Genomic DNA, 19,988 nt, shown 5'->3' with positions numbered 1-19,988 from the left:
GGCCTGGCCCTGCATAGATATTTTGGGATCCACAGGGGCAAAGCTTTCATAGATGATCAGGAATGAGGTTTCCTCATCTGTGCCTTCTTACCACCCCCTCCCACCAAACAAGCAAATACTTACATAAAATAGGAGGGCTAACTAGATGTTTCGGGGACTTACCCTTTCTCCAGGTGAGCCTTTGGGACCAGGGGGCCCATCCTGACCCGTCAGACCCTGACGAAGAAGCAGAAAAGAGAGGAATCAGCCAGGGAATACTCTGGTACAGAGCAACGAGCAAGGACTATCTGCCATGTTTTCATTTAAAAAGGAAACACCAAAGAAGCCCCCAGAGAACAGCAGGAAACACAAGGGTCTCCTCCTCAATATTCTGGGCTTTGCTGCAATTCAAGCAAACAAATACAGAGCCCACGTTAACGTGTTTCTGGCCAGGCCCATCGTGACCTGACTCCACAAGTGGTACTGGAGGGGAAAAGAGAGGGGAGGGGGATTTCTGCCCCTATGAAAACATGTGAAATACCACACACACAAATAAGCTTTTCTTAATTTTCCATTGGCAGGCACTATGGGAACAGGGAGAGGTGCAGGAACAAGCACTGCTTATGGACTTTTTGCATCTACAAACCAAAGTTATGGAGGCATCAGTGAAAAGGCATTTCTTAAGATTCTTTACTTATATGTCAGAGGTGAAATGGTACAAGAGTAGAGAGCAAAAGGGAGAAAGAAGAAGAGGAACAAAGAAGCCTGGATTTTGCACTCATCTAAGCCCAGGCTTTAGAGCTAGAATGGACCTTTAAGACCTTGGTCCCTGGATAATTAAGAGTTGGCTCAACTTTAAACTTTCTAAGGAGAGGAAAATCATAGTTCTTCTTACGTCTGCCAACAATCTGCCTAGCATTCACAAAATCAGTGGCTATTTGGATTAGAGCCCAAACAACTCCCAAATCTGGAGACTTCCTATAATTTATCCCCAGTTTTCCTGCATGAATGGGCAATGGGAAAAGAGAATTTCTAGCTCACTCCTGGAAGCTGTTTGGAGCCCCTTCAAAAGAACTGGGTTCCATGCAGGGCAAGGCAGCGTGCTGCCTTACCTGGGATAGGATAGGAATGTGGGGAGGGGTAGCAAGCCCCCATAGGGATAGCAAAAGAAGATATGATACTTACATCTACACCTGGCAGCCCAGGCAGCCCAGCTTCTCCAGGTTTCCCTGGCTTCCCTGGGGATCCTTTGGGGCCCTGAGCAAGAGAAAAAAGTAGGAATGAAGAAGTCAATCTAGTTCCATGTGATGGGACATAGTGCTTGGCTCATGGTAGGCACTTAAAAGTTTATTGATTTGTGTCCTCTTGGGAACTTGTGGCCTTATCCCATGTCTTCTGCAGAGGCTGTTGGGCAAACACCTACTATCTTCCTAGACATAGACTATCTCTTCTAGCAAGGGAGACTGGTAAGCTTTCACCCTTGTCTATACAACCAAGCCTGACCTAGATGCATCATCTGTCGAAGATTAATGTGCTTCTCCCTCCTTTCTCCTTCAGTTCTATGTTCCAAACTCTCCTCTGGAACAGCTTCCTAGAATTCAGCAGGGTCAAGGAACCAAGGAACTCCACCTTACTCTAGTCATGTTGTATCTCAGTGTTTTCATATCCTAGATTTTTCCCTCTCCTTTGTCACATTCTTCAGTCTCTTTCATGCATACAGGCTGTGGCTTTATACACTATAACATCCATAAGGGTGGGAACCAAGTCCCCTTTAATTCCTTTTAGATTTACCCATTCCTATCCCTTTTCCCTAGGCTGCAGTGCCTAAAACTGAGCTGAGTTCTGAAGCAAGTGATTTAATGACTTTTAGACCTCAAAAGCCAGTGAAAACTGGAAGTCCCAACCTGCTAGAATTCAAGCAGTGTACTTCCTGCCTATAAAAAGGACTCCTTTAGCTGAAAAGATTGAAGTAACTCATTGTCCCAATGAAAAATTTCCCAGTGCCTTTTCACTGAGAATCTGAGGTCCTTCTCCTTGGACCACATTGTTCCAGGCAATGGATCAAATGGGTACTACAATGGGATAACAGAATCAAATTAGATAATATTTGTAAAAGTACAGTACCTAACTTTTTTTTATCCTGGGACTCCATTCTAGGAGCATAGGGCCACAACCAGTAGGCAATGGGACACACAATTGCTCAGGGTCACCCAGCTGGGAAGTGTCTGAGCCCGGACTTGAACCTAGGACCTTTCGTCTCTAGGCCTGGCTCTCAATCCACTGAGCTAGCCCAGCTGCCCCTACTTTAGGTTGCAGTTTCTTTAGCAGATGTAGTTTTTACAGGGTGGGGTTGCTAGCCCCACGCCCAACCCTCCTCCTTTTTTCATCCGGGCTAGGGACCATCCTTGGCCCAGGAGTGGTAAGGGTGGGCAGTAGGGGTCAAGTGACTTGCCCAAGGTCACACAGCTGGAAATGTCTGAGGCCGGACTTGAACCTAGGACCTCCAGTCTCTAGGCCTGGCTCTCAATCCATTGAGCCACTCAGCTGCCCCTGACCTACATAGGGTACCTAACATAGACTAGTTCTATTCTATATAAATGCTTATTCCCTTTCCTAGGAAGTCGCTAGACCAAAGAAAATAACCGACTCCCATCCATGAAGTCTTTTGTTCCTTAAGCCTTCACTTCCTGCCCTCTCATCTTGTCCCATACCTATTTCCCCTTTTCTGTCTCTGTTCTATTTCAAGGGTTCTTTCTCAAGACATCCAATACCCATTACTCCTGACTTCCCTAACCTGGGAGAGGAACAGAAATAACCAGGTTAAGGATTAAACTGTCCTGCCACACTTAGTTCTACACCAAGTAAGATGTCCTGGATAACAGATTAACAGATCAACAGCACAGTCCCCCCAGCTGAGATAGCTTGTTCCCCTCACACCCCTAAATGTTTGTTCCTCTGTTCCATATGTCTCCACTACCAATGCCTGGAGGATCCTGGCAGTTACTTAATTAGGAAGACACTTACCGGGGGGCCAGGAAGACCTGGAGGACCAGCTTCACCCTATGACAGAGAAAAAAGCAACACATAATCCAAAATGTTAAAGACAGATCTAGCCCAGCTTCCCTCCTGCCTCTCTCTAGATGTGGAATGGAGGTGTTTTGGGATGCCCAACGCCATCCTGGGAATCTCATCCAACCAGCTTCATTGATGGAACACTCTAAATTTAACTTCTGTGCATTTTAACCCTCAGAATAGGGAAAGCAGGATCCTGAAAAATTTCTAAGATGGAATCTTCCCTGGTCAATTCAGAAATAAGAGGCTGGGAGTGTAGTGTCACTGGTACAGTGGAGATTTGGGGAGTCTAGCTGTGGATGGTTGTTGGCACAGGTGTCTCTCAGGCTCCAGGGTCTTCCCATTGATTGTTCCACCTCTGAGAGAGGATTATGAATTGACTGATGTAGGGAAGTTTAGGATATGCAGCTATAAGAAAGATCATGTTACTAGAAACAGAACAGCATGAAAAATGGCCAGAAACAGAGACCTGTTGGTCTAGTTATTAATTTATTCAATTGATTTTGCAAAGCAATTTGGGAGTAAATCCCCAAAGTTATTAAACTATGTATACTCTTTGAACTAGTAGGCATATACCATAAGGAATGAAAGCAGAGGTAAATATAGGTATCCTATGTACCCCAAAATATTTATAACAGTACTTTTTGTAGCAAATAACTAGAAATAAAGTTAGTGCCCATCATTTGTGGAATAGCTGAACAAATTATGGTATATGAGTATCATGAAATGTAACTGTGCCATAAGATGCAACAAATATGATGGATTCAGAAAAACCTGGAGAGAATTGAATGAACTAGAGAAAAATGAAATGAGCATAACCAGGAGAATGATTTACATAATGATTACAATACTGTAAAGCAAAACAACTTTGAAAGATTTCGGAATTCTGATTAATGCAGTGGCTACACATGCCTTTAGAGGACTGAGGGTGAAGTATGCTTCCCATCTTTTGACATTGAAGTTATAGTCAAGAGCGGTAGAATGACATATATGTGATGAACAACTGTGAATGACTTAGCTATTATCAGCAATATGGTGCTTCAAGACCAATCCCAAAGGACTCATGATGAAAAATGTTAGTCCACCTCCAGAGCAAGAACTGATAGAATCTGAATGCAGATTGAAGTAGACTATTCCTCATTTTATTTTCTTCGTGGGTTTTCTTTATGTGTCTTCTTCCACAAAATGACAAATATGGAAATATGTTTTGTATGATAGCATATATACGACCAATATCAAGTTGCTTACTGCCTCGGTGGTGGAGGGAGGTAGCAAAGGAAGAAGAGAATGTGGAATTCAAAATGTTAGAAAACAAACACCAAAAATTGTTTTTAATGAAGTGGGAAAAATAAAATATTACTGAAGGGAAAAAAAGAATGACACATACATTATCAGATATAGCCAATATGTTGGTTTTGCTTGACTTTACTTTTTGTTTTAAGAGAGGTCTTTTATCTGGGCAAGAGGAGCTGGTGGGTAGTGTTAGTAATATTTTTTTAAAAAGGGAAAAAGGCAAAGAGCATCGATTAAACATTTGAAAAATATACATGTGAGAGTAGAAGGAAGTTCTTTTTATAAAAAACTGTCTATAATAGAACTCCTTTGTTTCATATACAATTCTCTTTTCTATTCTTTGTACATTAAAATGTTCATCTTTGCTGACATTTTTAAGATTCACAATAAAAAATAAAATTGACATTTTTAAATATGGTCCAGAAAAACCACAAACTATACTTCTTTTCCCAGCATTGTCACTCCAAGTGCCCAAACTCTTCCCTATCTCCTAAGGATTGGAAAAGTTATAGATGTGAAAGGTTCTATCTGCTAAAGAATAATATCTGGGTATTCCTGAATGTCTCTCACTGTCTCCCTTTCAGCTCTGTCGGGGAGTGGTAATTCACTCCTTTCTGGAAAAAATACTAGCCTCATGTAGAGTGAGAATAGACAATTATCTACGTTATGTGACTTTGGGGATTCAGAAAAGCCCGTATATCAAGATTATTTTCCTCACTTATCTCTATGTTTAAAATGCCACCCACCATTAGAACCATTGCCCAAAATGAAGACATTGAAGTAGGATATTATACCACAAATGTTTATTTTGGGGAGTGGTGACAGAATAATGTTACGAAAGTTATTATCAGCCATAGACATCTCAGTTCACCTTTGCTTATTGGATTAGCACTAATGGAAGACTGAGGAAAGAAAGAAAAGAAAGGAAGAAGATATGAGTATGCTAGCCTAGAGGACTAATTAAATTGGAGGTCTGGAGCAATGAGGCCACTGGAGGCCCCTAAGGGACTAAGAAGATTAAAACTAAGACTAAGAGACACTAAGTAGGAGACATGAGGGGGGGGGCATAAAATGGAGCACAGAGGGAAGTCAAGGTATCGCTTTGTTTCACAGTTTTGCCAAGAACCATCAAGGATTCAAGATGGCAGACCTAAATCTAGTATTCCCAGAAGACTGAGACCCTACTTTGCCAAAGGGACCTTTCTTTCATTCCTATTGAATAAGAGTATTTTAGAATGAGCCCCACCTCCCACCCTCCATTTCCTGATTCCATTCCATACTGAAATTAGCAGTGTCTGTCACAGCCTGAACGCTCAAGAGACACAGTCCTTTCTCTATTAGACTTACCTGCTGCACATATAGGATAGGGGCTAGATACAATTAAGCCTCTATTCCTTTATAAAACCACAGGAGTTACTGTGGTAGGAAAAATTGCCACCTAGAAACCTCCTCTGTGCTTCGTTTTCGGGAGCTTGTTTTGCGGCTTACTAAACTTGGTGGTTGTACTAAAATGGGAAAAACCAAATTCCTCAGTGCCAGATCCAATGTCTGATCTGCAAAGATTTGGTGATTGGGTGGGGGTAGGGGGCAGAGATACAGAGAGAAAGGAGATACAAATGACATTTTCCCAGAAATGAGTGATAATATTTCAAGGTGGTAAAGTCTAGTAATCGCATCTATCCTTAAGCATTTGGGACCTAAAAAATAGGCAGCAATTCTCTCCTAAATTCATCAATAAGAGGTGTATTTCATAGCCTTCTCCTGAAACCTGCTGGTAGCAAACACTTGCAGGCCTTATAAAGAGAATACAGTGTAGTACCGTTGCCCCTAACCCCCCCCCCCCAAGGGAAATAATTTCAGTCTGAAAACCAGAAAAAAGATCTAGCTCTTCTCTTTGTGGTTATCCTCTCGAGACATGTGGTACCTAAAGCAAAGCCTCACCCTCTTCGACACTCTTTCCTACCTGAACCCCAAATCCCTAATTCTTCCTCAGGTCAGAGATCAATTCCTCAGACAAATGCTCCGTGACAACAAATTTTCCCATCTTAGAAACTCATGTGGCAGGTTTGTCAATGTTTGGGAAAATACTTTCTTTTGACTCTTTCATTTTCTACTTGTAAATTCTATTTATTGAAAATGGTTAATTTCCCAATAAGCACCCTGGATGCCTATATTAACTCTCCTACATTCTTTCCCCTTTGACTTCCCACTGACATTTTTCACTCTACTCTAAGAATACTCACATCGATGCCGTCTTTTCCAGGAGGTCCAGGAGGTCCTTGAGGTCCAGCGGGGCCCCGGGGTCCCACTTTCTGATATGGGAAACAGAAAGATGGCATCAGATAAAGGCCCCCCAAAAGACAGGTCATTCCTTGTCCCTGTCCCCCACACTCCAGCACAGCAATCAGCCAACTAGCACTTATTAAACTCCTACTGTGTGTCAGGCACTGTGCAAAGCGTTGGGGATACAAAAACAGAGAACAGTCCCTGCTCTTAAAGAGCTCACAGTCTAATAACAACATGCAAGAAATTAAGTACAAAGAACATATATACTACAGGATAAACTGAGGGTAGGCTCAGAAGGAAGGCACTAAGGTTAAGCAGAACTGGGAAAAGATCTTATAGAAGGTGAAACTTTAGTTAAGACTTAAAGAAAACCAGCAAAGCAGGAAAGTTTTAAGGATTGAGAGAATTCTCCGTCTCATGATGGGAAATCTGATGAGACTTGAAGCTGAGATAATTTCCCCCTTCGGAGCTGGCTCCTTACCAGACCTTCCAGGTAAAGAAAGTCATCTAAAAGGATGATGGTTCAGCCCCAGCCTCTAGCTGGCTCCCAGACCAGGGCAGATAAAACACTAACATGTGCTGAGACCACCTAAACTCGGAGCAGAAGTAGGCCTGGCAGGTGGGGGATGTCTAGAGGGCTGCACAATGCTGTCTGTGTGCCCTGAAAGAGGCCTCTCTGTCAAAGTGGCTGAGGTGTGGAATATTTTATTTTTATGCTTTTGGTAAGAGAGAGTCTGTACTGCGGCCTGGGCTCCATGGGGAACCTGGTCCAGCAGAGCAGTTCTGGGAACAAAGATCTCATTGTAAGCCATGCCTGGAGAGCTGGGGCTCGACTCTTGGGGGTTTCTCCAGAAGAACCGGAGACAGAGAGACGCCTGGCAGAGGGACTCTGTCAGACACCAGGGTCCCCCAGGTGACATATGAATTAGAGCCCTCCCTGGATGAGGTGGGCACTCATTGGGGGGAAGGGTCCCGGTGGAGAGGGGGAGATCCTTCTATGATAACTAGGCTCTCCACTGAAGGCAGAAAAAAATGGTTTCTGCATTTTCTCTAAACTCTTTGTTAAGATTTTTAGGATGAAGAAAGTATGTGCTTAAGCTCTATTTGGGCAAAACAGGAAGAAAAGATTGTTTAATTCTCCTCCTTTTGTTTTTGCAAGTGGATATGTTGACTCTAATAGTATCACCCACTCCCTCTTCCTAGGAGACAGTAAGTAGTGGTCTCTGGTCTGCAGAATGAAGCCATTCATTCATCCATCCTTCCCTCCCTACCCCAGAGAAGGTCTCCAATTCTCTCTCCAATTCTTGTTGCTTCATCATGAAAAAAATGAAAACTGGGAACACCTACTTGTTAACCCCTCCATCTATGACTAGGAGGTGAAGCAATCTCTGCCCAGGTTAGTTCTTTCTTTGCTTTTACCCCAGAGTAGACAAAAGAATGCTTACCTGAGCTAAGGAGGTAGCTACAAGTTGACTGAGAAAAAACAGCACCAGGACAGAGGTTCTAGCCATGACTCCTGAAGAGCTGAGCGGCTGCTGGCTGCCTCCTTTCGTGGGTTCCAGAAGTCTTCTCTCCCTCACCTTCCAGTGCCTGCCTGCCTGAGCCAGCCAGCCTTCTTTCTCAGCGTCTACCCGATCTTCTCCAACTAGGGGCTCACGGCCAAGGACAGCCTTGCTGGGGACGGGAGGCCAGGTTACTGAGGAGGCGGGCTGGGGAGAGCAGGGGGCTGGCCAACGCAAGTGAGTGACACTGGGCTTTGAAAGGACACCCATTCACACCCTTTCACACAAGCCCCACATTCAAAGCCCCAATAGAGCCTTCCAGATCCAAGGGTGGGTCTTCTCCACCTTGAGATCGAAAATCAGGAGTGTAAAAAATAACCAAATAGAACAACTACTGAAAAAATACCCAGAGGGCCCTGAACAGAGGTTGGGACATTTTTCATCAAGATGATGGTTTGTTTTGTTTTTTTCTTTTTGCCAGTCTCAGAGAATGTACTCTTCAGTTTACATATTCAGCCAACACTCTTAGTCAGACCGCCTTAAATGGAGACTCCCTCCATCAGAGCACTACTGCAAGGGCCCATCACTGCTGAAATACTAGGAAAAGTCCTGCAAGACAGCCCAGTAATCCCCTTGATATGACCCAAACCAGCAGGATGACCTTGGACTCCACCAAATCTCTGGATCTTTGGTGGTGGTGGAGGAGGGGTGGCGATCCAGATGTAGGAATATAAAGGTTCCTGATCTGTGTTTTTTATTCTGAATTTGACTCACATCCACAAAAAAAGAGGATATTTTCAGGTACAAAGTAGAATAGAAAAGAGGATTATTTGTAAAATTATGATTTTCTATTATGTACAACTTGCTTTCAACATATAACTATATCTGTATAAATTCAACATGTTACTGTAAAAACTGTCTAGTTTACCTGTGCTCTCCTATGAATCTCCTTCTACACCTTTCTATTCACTTTTTTTTTTAAACCCTTACCTTCCATCTTGGAATCAATACTGTGTATTGACTCCAAGGCAGAAGAGTGGTAAGGGTTAGGCAATGGGGGTTAAGTGACTTGCCTAGGGTCACACAGAAGAGAGAGAGGAGAGAGAGGGGCAGAGGAGAGAGACAGAGAGAAGAGTACAAGAAGAAGTAGAGAAACACATAGAGACAGAAACAGAGAAGTGGGGGTGGGAAGAGAGAGAGAGAGAGAAAGAGAGAGAGAGAGAGAGAGAGAGAGAGAGAGAGAGAGAGAGAGAGAGAGAGAGAGAGAGAGAGAGAGAACACATGATTCTTCCAGGCTTCCCTAGTTTGAATTCCAAGAGACGTAATTCCAAGAGACTTAAGCGGCTGGAGACAGTGCCTGTTATGTGTTAAATGCTCCAGAGAAGGGAGAAAGAGCAAGTTGAGTTTAGAGAGAGAGAACACCACCTGCACTTCCTCTACATTTGCTTATATAAGGTTTTCATCACTCCCCCTGAGACCATCTGATTGAACAGGCTAAAATCTCAGTCCAGGTTATGAGTCCTGACTTCTGGATACACCATCCATCTCATGGGGACTTCTGCCAGTGCCCGCCAGGATGCCACTAGCCACAGGTTCCCAACCAGTCAAAGAATGAGGCTGATATCAAGAATCAGTTTTCAAATGGAATAAGTGAGTGCCACTTTTATTTAATTCACACAGCCATCTAGCTGCATTTATTGTTGCTTTTTTAAAAACTGGAACTTCTAGGTCTGAGGATGAGACTGAAACCATACATTGTAACTTATTTCCCCAGAAATCTTTGGTTCAGAAAGATTTACTATATGTATGTATTCACACATATATTTCCAATATATTATATACTATGTATATATGTATATTACATTATATTATATACTATATACCCATGTATATTTATAATACATACTATGCATGTGTGCACATACACGTATTCATATGTATTTATATTATATGCACATATGTGTTCATATAGGTGTTTAATATATTCTATACTATGCATCAGTTTCTAATATATGCTATACTATGCAATACATATATGTCCATACATTTATATCATATAGTATATATACATATGTGTATTCATATAGTTGCAATATATTCTATATTATGTATATGTACCCATATACATGTATTCATGTCTATAATGCATAATATACGATGTAGTTATTTATAATACATGACATACTATGTATATATTTATATTATATACTATGTATATATACATGTTTGTAATATATACTATGTATGTCTATTGTATACTATGTATATGCATATTCATATGCATATATGTATTAATATTTTATTATATACTATATGCACGCACACATATACTAATGTTTGTGTCATGTTATATACATATACATGTATTCATATACATTGTAATATATACCATGCATATGTGTGCATATACATAGTATAAAATATATTGGAAATATATATGTGAATACACCTCTCTTTCTCTCTCTATCTCCCTCTCTTTTCCTCTCTCTCCCTCTCTCTCTCCTTCTCTCTCTCTCTGTCTCTCTCTCTTTCTCTCTCTCTCTCTCTCCCTCTCTCTCTCCTTCTCTCTCTCTCTGTCTCTCTCTCTTTCTCTCTCTCTCTCTTTCTCTTCAGATCCCAGCCCAGCCCACCAATCAGAAGAGACAGCTGAGAATTGAGAAGGAGCATCAACAACAAACAAGGGGTCCAGGAACTAAAGGATAGTATAAAGCTAGGTTAGCTAATTTTGTGATCAAGTCTTTGAAGGGGAGAAAATAAGACCAGAGCAGGACATGACTTGGGAACTCATGGAAAGGTGGAGTTTGGGGAGGTTGTGACAAGAGCTAAGGATATGTTTAAGAGGGTTCAGGCAAATGGAGAAATTGAAGGGATTTTGATCAGATATAGGTATTTCAAATTATGGGTAGCAGGGGCAGGACTTCTGTGAATAAAACATAAAATTTTGAGGGTAGATTGTTTTGTTTTTGTCCTTGTATCCACAAAACCTAGCATGGTGCCTTCCATTTAGCAGGCATGGAATATTTTTAACTTGAATTGTGCCAAATTAGGCAGAATAATAAGAATGACTAGCATTTATGTAGTACTTTGTGAGGAAGGTGTTATTATTTCCATTTTACAGATAAGGAAACTGAGGCAAGTGGCAGTTAAAGGACTTGACAGAGGTCACACAGCTAATGTCTTAGACGAGAGTCACACTGAATTTTTTCCTGATTCCTTTTCCAGCACTCTTTATCTATCGAACTATCTAGAATCCCTTTCCTTCCCAATAGACAACATCACTCCACACTCATGCCTACTGGCAAGGTCTCATGCTTAGCTCTCAAAATTAATCACGAATGAAATATTCACCATTCGTGAAAAGGCTCCCTTCAAACATTGAAACTACAGATCTGAAGGATAGGAGAATGAGGTGTATCTACTGCTCTGACCTCATATACCTTAGGATATCTTTACTTGTTTTCCAAAGTCAAATATACCAGAACCAATTTTGATGATCAGCTATTATTAAACTATTTTTATCTCTACTACCCAGCCACTCCTTCCTGCAGACTGTATTCAGATCCTGGGTCCTCTACAGCAGCTCCTTAAAGCAATTCTTGTTGAGGTCATATGGTGTAGAGTTGAATAAAATATTGGACTTGTCTGGAAGGCCTGGGTTTAAATTCTACCTTTGGCACTGATAACAGTGTAGCCATCACAGATCACTTAACTTTCCCATCCATAAAATGGGGATAATACTGGTAAAATAAACCTCAAGGAGTTGTCCTGAGGTTCAAATATATTCTTCGTGATGGGGTCAGACATATATTCCAAGCCTCTACCAAATACACCTTGCCAAACCCCCCAATTTTACTTTCCAGATAATAAAACTGCTACCATTTACATTCTATAGGGAGTTAGAAAGAATTTTACAAATATCTCCATTTTTAAAAACCCTCACAACAACTCTGGGAGGGAGATGTTATTATTATCCTCATTTTGTGGATGCTGGACAAAGGCTAAATGATTTATCTATAGTCACACAGAACAGATATAGTGCTGGGCCTGCAGTTGGGAAGGCTAAAGTTCAAATCTGGCCTCAGACACTTACTAGTTGTGTGATCCTGGGCAAATCACTTTACCCTTTTTGCCTCAGTTTCCTCATCTGTAAAATGAGCCGGAGAAGGAAATAGCAAACCACTCCAGTATCTTTGCAAGAAAACCCCAAATAGGACTTTAGTTTTATATTCGTACTCTCTTACAACAATGACCAGTATGGAAGTATGTTTTGCATGACAAGAACCTAGATCAAATTGCTTACTATTTCTGAGAAGGGGGAGGAAGGTGAGGGAGAGAGACAGTGTGGGTCTTATCACTTCAGAAAATGTACGTTGAAAATTGTTATTACACATAATTGGGAAAATAAAATATCTTTAAAGAAAGAAAATTCCAGATGGAATCATGAAGAGTCAGACATAACTAAAAGGACTGAACAACTGAATAGTCACACAGCCAACATCAAAGGACAACTTTGAACTTAGGTCTTCCTGACTCCAGGTCCAACTCTTGATTTAGTGAGTGACCTAACTGGCTAAAATGAACTAATTTCTTCATTGAGGAGCTGCCTATGCCCAAATTGATGACAAGCTACGTGACTCTGGAAAAGTCATTTTTTTCTGGGTCTCTATTCCTTATCTTTGGAAAATAAAGGGGTTTCAGACTAGATGACTGATATAAAGCTCCTTTCACCTATGAATCTTTTTTTTTTAGGCTGAGGTTTTTTTGTCTTATCTATTTATTTTTCTCATTCATCCTCCTCATTTTATTTTTTCAAGATCCTTTACCAATTACATGTAATAACAAATTTCCAAATAAGTTTTCCAAAATTATATGTCCCAAATTGTCTTCCCTCTCTTCCCCCCACCCCCTGAGCTGGCAAGGAATTTGATCTGGGTTATACATGTATTATAATGCAAAACACATTTCCATATTGTTCATTTTTGTAAGAGAATAACTGGATAAAACCAAAACCATAAAAGTTCTTTCTCTGGAGGTGGATGGCATTCTTTGTCATAAATCCTTCAGAATTTTCCTGAATTGTATTATTGAGAGTAGCTAAGTCTATCACATTTGATCATTCCACAATATTGTTACTGTGTACAATGTTTTCCTGGTTCTGCTTATTTCACTCTACATCAGTTCTTTCTGAAATTATCCTGTTCATCATTTCTTATAGCACAATAGTATTCCATCACAATTATAGACCACAATGTGTTCAGGCATTCCCCAACTGAGGGACACCCTTTCAATTTCCAATTTTTTCCCTCCACAAAAAGAGCAGCTATAAATATTTTTGTACATGTAGGTCTTTTGACTTTTTTAAAAATCTCTTTGGGATACAGACCTAGTAATGGAATTACTGTATCAAAAGTTATGCATTATTTTATATAGCCCTTCAGTCATAGTTCCAAACTGCTCTCCAGCATGGTTGGATCAGTATACAACTCCACTAGCAGTGCATTAATGTCCCAATTTTGCCACATTCCCTGCAACATTTATCACTTTCCCTTCCTGTCATATTGCTCAATCTGATAGGTGTGAGGTGATACCTCAGAGTTGTTTTAATTTTTCTAATCAAGAGGGATTTAGAACCTTTTTTCATATAATTATTATTTTTTCATACAATTATTGATAGCTTTGATTTCTTCATTTGAAAACTGTCTTTTCATATCCTTTGACATTTATTAATTGGGGAATGACTTGTATTCTTACAAATTTGATTTAGTTCTTTATATATTTGAGAAATGAGACCTTTATCAAAGAAATTTGTTATAGCAAATTTTTCCCCAGTTTGTTTTTTTCCTTCTGATCTTGGTTATATTGGCTCTGTTACAAATCCTTTTAAATTTAATGTCAAAATTATTTATTTTACATCTTTTAATAGTCTATGTCTCTTATTTAGTCATAAATCCTTCCCTTTTCCACAGATATGACAGGTAAACGATGTTTCCCTAACTTACCTATAGTCTCATCTTTTATGTCTAAATCATATATCCACTTTAACCTTATCTTGGTATGGGGTATGAGATACTGGTCTATATTTCTTGCCATAGTGTTTTCCAATTTTCCAAGTAGTTTTGGTCAAATAGTGAGTTCTTATACAAAAATCTGGGATCTTTGGGTTTATCAAATACTAAATTGCCAAGTTCATTGACCCCTAATCTATTTTATCGAACCACTATTTTATTTCTTAGTCAGTACTATGTATTTTGATGATTACTGCTTTATAGTACAATTTGAGATCTTGTGCTGTTAGGCCACAGTCTTTAACATTATTTTTATTAACTCCATTTATGTTCTTGATCTTTTGTTCTTCCAGGTGAATTTTATTATTTTTTTTCCTGAAAAATAGTTTTTCAATAGCTATATCGGTAAGGCATTAAATAAATTAGTTTAGGTAAAATTATCATTTTTATTATATTAGCTTGGCCTACCCATGCACAATTAATGTTTTCCAGTTGTTTAGATCAGTCTTTTATAACTGTATCCATATAATTCTTGTCTAGTGTGATTTTAAATGGAATTTTTTCTTTCTATCTTTTCCTGCTGGACTTTGATGATAACATATAGAAATGCTGATGATCTATGTGGGTTTATTTTGTATCCTGCAACTTTGCTAAAGTTATTATTTCAACTAGTTTTTAGTTGATTTTCTAAGATTCCCTAAGTTTACATCATGTCGTCCATAGAAAGTGATAGTTTAGTTTCTTCATTAACTTTAACTTCCTCAATTCCTTTTTCTTTTCTTATTGCTAAAACTAGTGTTTCCAGTACAATGTTAAATAATAGAGGTAATAATGGACATCCTTGCTTCACTCTTGATCTTATTGGGAAGATTTCTAACTTATCCCCACTGCAGATGATACTTGCTGATGGTTTGAGATAGACACTATTTATTATTTTAAGGAAAGGCTCATTTGTTTCTATGCTTTCTAATAGAAATGGTGTTATATTTTGTCAGAATTTTTCTGCATCTATTGAGATAATCATGTGATTTCTGTTAGTTTGGTTATTAATATAGTCAATGATGGTGATAGTTTTCCTAATATTAAACCAGCCTTGCATTCCTGACATAACTCCTACTTAGTCAATGAATAATCCTTGTGATATATTGCGATGGTTTCTTTGCTACTATTTTATTCAAGATTTTTGCATAGATATTCATTAAGGAAATTAGTCTGTTATTTTCTTCCTGTATTTGGTCTTCCTGGCTTAAGTATCAGCACCATATTTATGTAATGAAAAGAATTTAGTAGAACTCCTTCTTTGCCCACTTTATCAAATAGTTTACATAGTATTGGGATTAATTGTTCTTTTAAATGTTTGATAGAATTCACTTATGGATCCATCTGGCCCTGGGGACTTTTTCTAAGGGAGTTCATTGATGACTTGTTCAATTTCTTTTTCTGAGATACAATTATTTAAGTATTCTCTATTTCCTCTTGTTAATCTGGGAAATTTATACTTTTGTAAATATTCATCCATTTTATCTAGATTGTCAGATTTATTGTCATGTAATTGGGCAAAATAGCTCCTAATAATTACTTTAATTTCCTCTTCATTGGTGGTGAATTCATTCTTTTCATTCTGGATACTGGTAATTTAATTTTCTTTCTTTTTTTAAATCAAATTAACCAGTGCTCTATGTATTTTTTTCATAGAACAACTTTGCAAGGTCCTGAGTGATCCTGAGTGTAGCTCCATGGTATTTGAATAGTTCCTTTCTGGCTGTTTGAAGTATTTTTTCCTTGGCTTGGTGGCTCTTGACTATTACACTCCTGGAAGTTGTCAGTTGAGGATTTCTTTCTGGAGGCGATCTATGAATTCTTTCAATTTTAACTTTATTTTCTTGCTCAAGGATCTCTGGTCACTTATTTTTGGCAATTTCTTGTAATATGATATCCAAGGTTTTTTCATCTTCATGGCTTTCAGATAGTCCAATAATTCTCAAATTGTCTCTCCTATATCTATTTTCTAGGTCAATTGTTTTTTTTTTAATAAGATATTTCATGTTTTCCTGTTTTTTCATTCCTTTGATTCTGCTTTATTGTTTCTTGATTTCTCATGAAATCAATAGTTTCTAGATGGTCAATTCTGACTTTTAAGGCCTGGTTTTCCTCTGTCAGTTTTTGGTTTTTCTTCTTCAATTGGCCCATTTCTTCTTGCATCACTTTCATTTCTCTTCCCCACTTTTCCTCTACCTCTCTTCATTGGTTTTTGAAGTCTTTTTTGAGCTCTTCCAGACTGTGTCTATTCCATATTTTTCTTTTGGACTTTGCTTTCACTTTCCCCTTCTGTGTCTGCACCTTTGCTCTTTGACTCCATAAAAACTCTTAGAGTTAGGTGCTTTTTTGGTTGTTTGCTCATTTTTCCTATCATAGGAAGGTTCTGTTTTCTAGGAAGTTGGGATACCCTCTTAAACTTCAGACCTTCCTTGATTCTATTTTCAGATTATTTTCTGGGTTGTTACTAGTTTACCAGATAGTCTGAGGGCTGAAAACTCTGATAGTGCCCTCCCTGTGCTGATTCAACTGACCCTTGAGATGTTGCCAGTTTAAAGACTTTCCTCAGGCTTGGGCTTAAACTTTTAATCTCAGTCTGAACTTGATCAGCTCAGGTGCTGATCAAATTCTAACCCCAGGTTTAGGCTCAAGTTTCTTTGTCTCAAGGTATTCTTGATTCAATCAGGCACACCCTTGATTGCCCTGCCCTAGAATTCCACCCTTAGTTTTGGGCAAAAAGATCCTGGGGAGGGCCCCCCTGAGAACTGTCCTCACCCCAAATGGTGGATTATGTCTTCATCCTAAACCCAGACTGGGATTTCTGGCTTCACTCTGGGCCCATGTGGATTGGTCCCTTCACCCCAGATTGCCCTGGGCTGGGACTCGACTTCTCCACAGATTTGAAATTTCAAAGGGTGTGAGTTGGCCTGGATCACTACTTGCCCTGGCAGGATCTCAGGGTCTGCCCAATAGACAAGGCTTAAGCTTAGAACCTGTGAGAGCAGATAGGGTGGGGGTGGTAGGGTGTTGTGGTTTGCTCTTCACTCACTTGCTATGCCTCCTGCTAGCTCTGCTTCCCTCTCACCTCAGTTCCCTAGTTGGTCTCTGCCTATCTTTTGGGTTTTTCTTTATTTGAGGGTTGTTTCACTCTGTCTCCTTGTTTGTTCTTTCACTCCTTTATTTTATGATGATATTTTACTCTTGGTCAGAACCTCAGAGATAATTGAATCCAGTCTTTTTACAAATAAGGAAACCGAGGCTTAGAGGTTAAGTGATTTGCCAGGATTACAATTACTAAACATCTGAGGCTGTTTCAACCTTTTCCCCTGATTGCACACTAGACCATGTCAGATGAATTTTATTATCTCAAATATGAAAATAAATGTAAATGATGACAGCATGTTTATTAAATGTATTAACCAATAAGAATTTATCAAGTTTTAATTAATTCATATTTATCAATACTATATTGGATGTTTCAAGAGATATGACAATTTCTGCCCTATAGGACTCAGATTCTTTCTATAAAAAATTATTATCTTCATTGACCCATCTCTTATGTCTGTCATCTAATGTCTAGATCTATTGTAACAAATAAATAAAATTTTTAAAGTTTGCAAAGCACTTTCCAAAGATTGTTGAATTTTAGAGCCAAGAGACATGGGTTCAAATCCCAGCTCTGCTACTGACTACCTCTATGACCAGGGTTAAGTCACTTGAATTTCTCTGTATCTCAGATCCAACTGTAAAATTAGTTCTAAATCTGTGATCTTATGATTCATATGCTATTATATGCCAACATGGAAGTAGATTTCAAGGTTAATCACCTACAAATGGCCTTCTAAAATACCTCCCCCAACCCCCTGCCACCAACCAACAGGACTTCATTCACTGATAAGGGTAGAGATCTCAGGAAACATTGGCTGGCAGTCAACACACTTTTATTAGAATACAGTTCATTTTCACAGCCATTAACTTTGAGGAAGAAAAAAATCATGAACCAGTTCCAAATATCTGCCATGGGAAAATAATCTCAATTCTACTTTGATAGTCTCCTTTCAAAAAAAAAAAAAAAAACAAAAAAAAACTCACAACACCCCATTTCTGATTCTCTGAGATTTTTTTTTGCTCAACCAGTCACCGATTTAGGTGAGCAAGTATCCCCTGGAGATACTCATCATAGCATCCCAGGTAACCACTGGGACAGAAGCAAGGGTCAGGGGCTTCTCCTTCCAGCTGTTATGAGAAATACCCATTCTTGTTTCTACAGGTGAGAGATAGTAAAGGAGAGGCCAAAAATTGAAATGAGAGAGCGGGGAGAAATATCAAGAAGGAAAGAATAGTTCTAGTCAGTTTGGGAAGCCCAAATCCAGTATATTATCAGCTCCCCAATACTGAAAGCTTCATTGCACCAAACAATTAGCAAGAAAGAGAAAATGTAAGTTACATCACAGGCTCTAAAGTCCCTATCCCAACAGCATGATGATGGCACTCTTATAACTGCTGTTAGAGGCAAAGAACTCATTGTACCAATGAGCCACGGGCTTGCATGGCTGAGTCGATGAAGGCTCCCAAAGGACCGTTCTTTCTTTCTCTTTTCTTCATGACAACCTTGTGAGGTAGGTGAAAAATTACATATAATTGTGGAGCTTGGTGAGTACAGACCTGAGCAGAGACTCTAGCCCTTCATATGAAATTGGAAGCAAAATCAAGCCAGGTCTCTCGAAATCCCAGATTGGGAAGTGGCCACTTCACTCCTTTCTCTTCCCCATCCCGTCAAGGAGAGAGGTCTTATTCTTTAAAGTACTAGAAGAGAGTGGGGAAGAGGTATATGTATCATAAAGGCTCTCTTAACTACAATAAACCAGGAGAAAGAAAACCCCCTTGCTCTCTCCACTTTATTGGCTGAATCCATACTGGTGAGAAGGCTCTACATAATTTACTGGAGGTTGGAGCAGAAGGCAAAGCAATGGATGATGGCACTGATGTAAATATTTCCATCTACAAATGGCAAAGGTGGATCTGTAAATATATATACATGGACAGCTAATAGGCATCAAAAAAACAACATGCAGAGTGGTTCAAGTTGTGACAGAAAGTCAAGGGGGTATCCCAGAGTTCCTTAGTGATTTGTCTAACTAAGAAACATAAGTACAAAAACTAGACAAGGAACTCATCTTTACCATGAAGAATTGCAAGGTATAGATGACTCACTCAATCTCTTAAGAATAAAATGAAACAAAATAACCCAAGAATGAATCCTGAGCCAGAGTGCATAAATGGAAAAGAGGATGTCTCATAAAATTCTGAGGCCAATAGGGAAGAAACAAATCAAAACATCAAGTGTCTGCATAGGATATAGCTATAGCTGAAGTTTCCTGACCGGTTCTTCTTCCCTTCTCCTCAGATTAAACAGAGTAAAGATTAGAATTCCACTTTGAGAAAGACAAGCCACTGTGATGGGATGAGGTTACTTTTAGCAGATGAGGGGGGAAAAAAGTCCAATGAAAATCCTTTCATAAGGAGAGAGGTGCCAGCTATTTATCTAGCTAGGCTTTTTATTCTCAACAAAAGCTCAAAGCAAAGGTTACACTTTTTCTCTTATCAAAATGATCACTTGAATTTCAAAGTCTTAAAGTAAATCTGTCTTAGTATTCTTTCCTGACTGGTTCCCATTTTATTTTTTCTCTCAGTTTCTCCAGAGCTTATCACAAATGTAATCAATCAGGCAAAGGGAAGCAGCCAGTCTTGCTCAGGGAAAGCTCAGATGGTAGAATGAACAAAGGAGTTCCATGACATCTGTCTTCCTTCTACC

At 39.4% G+C, this 19,988-nt stretch overlaps 1 protein-coding gene across 1 annotated transcript in view; it reads right to left on the bottom strand.

Moving 5' to 3' along the window:
• The window catches only part of COL9A3 (collagen type IX alpha 3 chain), a 56,165-nt gene extending 47,763 nt beyond the window's left edge, over positions 1-8,402 (bottom strand). Inside the window, exons 1-5 of the mRNA XM_044659644.1 lie at positions 8,076-8,402; positions 6,588-6,656; positions 3,004-3,039; positions 1,165-1,236; positions 163-216 (exon numbers count right to left, since the gene is read on the bottom strand). Of these exons, the coding sequence (XP_044515579.1) occupies positions 163-216; positions 1,165-1,236; positions 3,004-3,039; positions 6,588-6,656; positions 8,076-8,402 (558 nt within the window). The remainder of the gene's footprint in view (positions 1-162; positions 217-1,164; positions 1,237-3,003; positions 3,040-6,587; positions 6,657-8,075) is intronic.
• Positions 8,403-19,988: the final 11,586 nt, after the last annotated feature.

This window comes from Gracilinanus agilis, chromosome 2 (genome assembly GCF_016433145.1).
Source record: "Gracilinanus agilis isolate LMUSP501 chromosome 2, AgileGrace, whole genome shotgun sequence".
Lineage (NCBI taxonomy): Eukaryota > Metazoa > Chordata > Mammalia > Didelphimorphia > Didelphidae > Gracilinanus > Gracilinanus agilis.
This window is presented reverse-complemented; position numbering and strand designations above follow the sequence as displayed.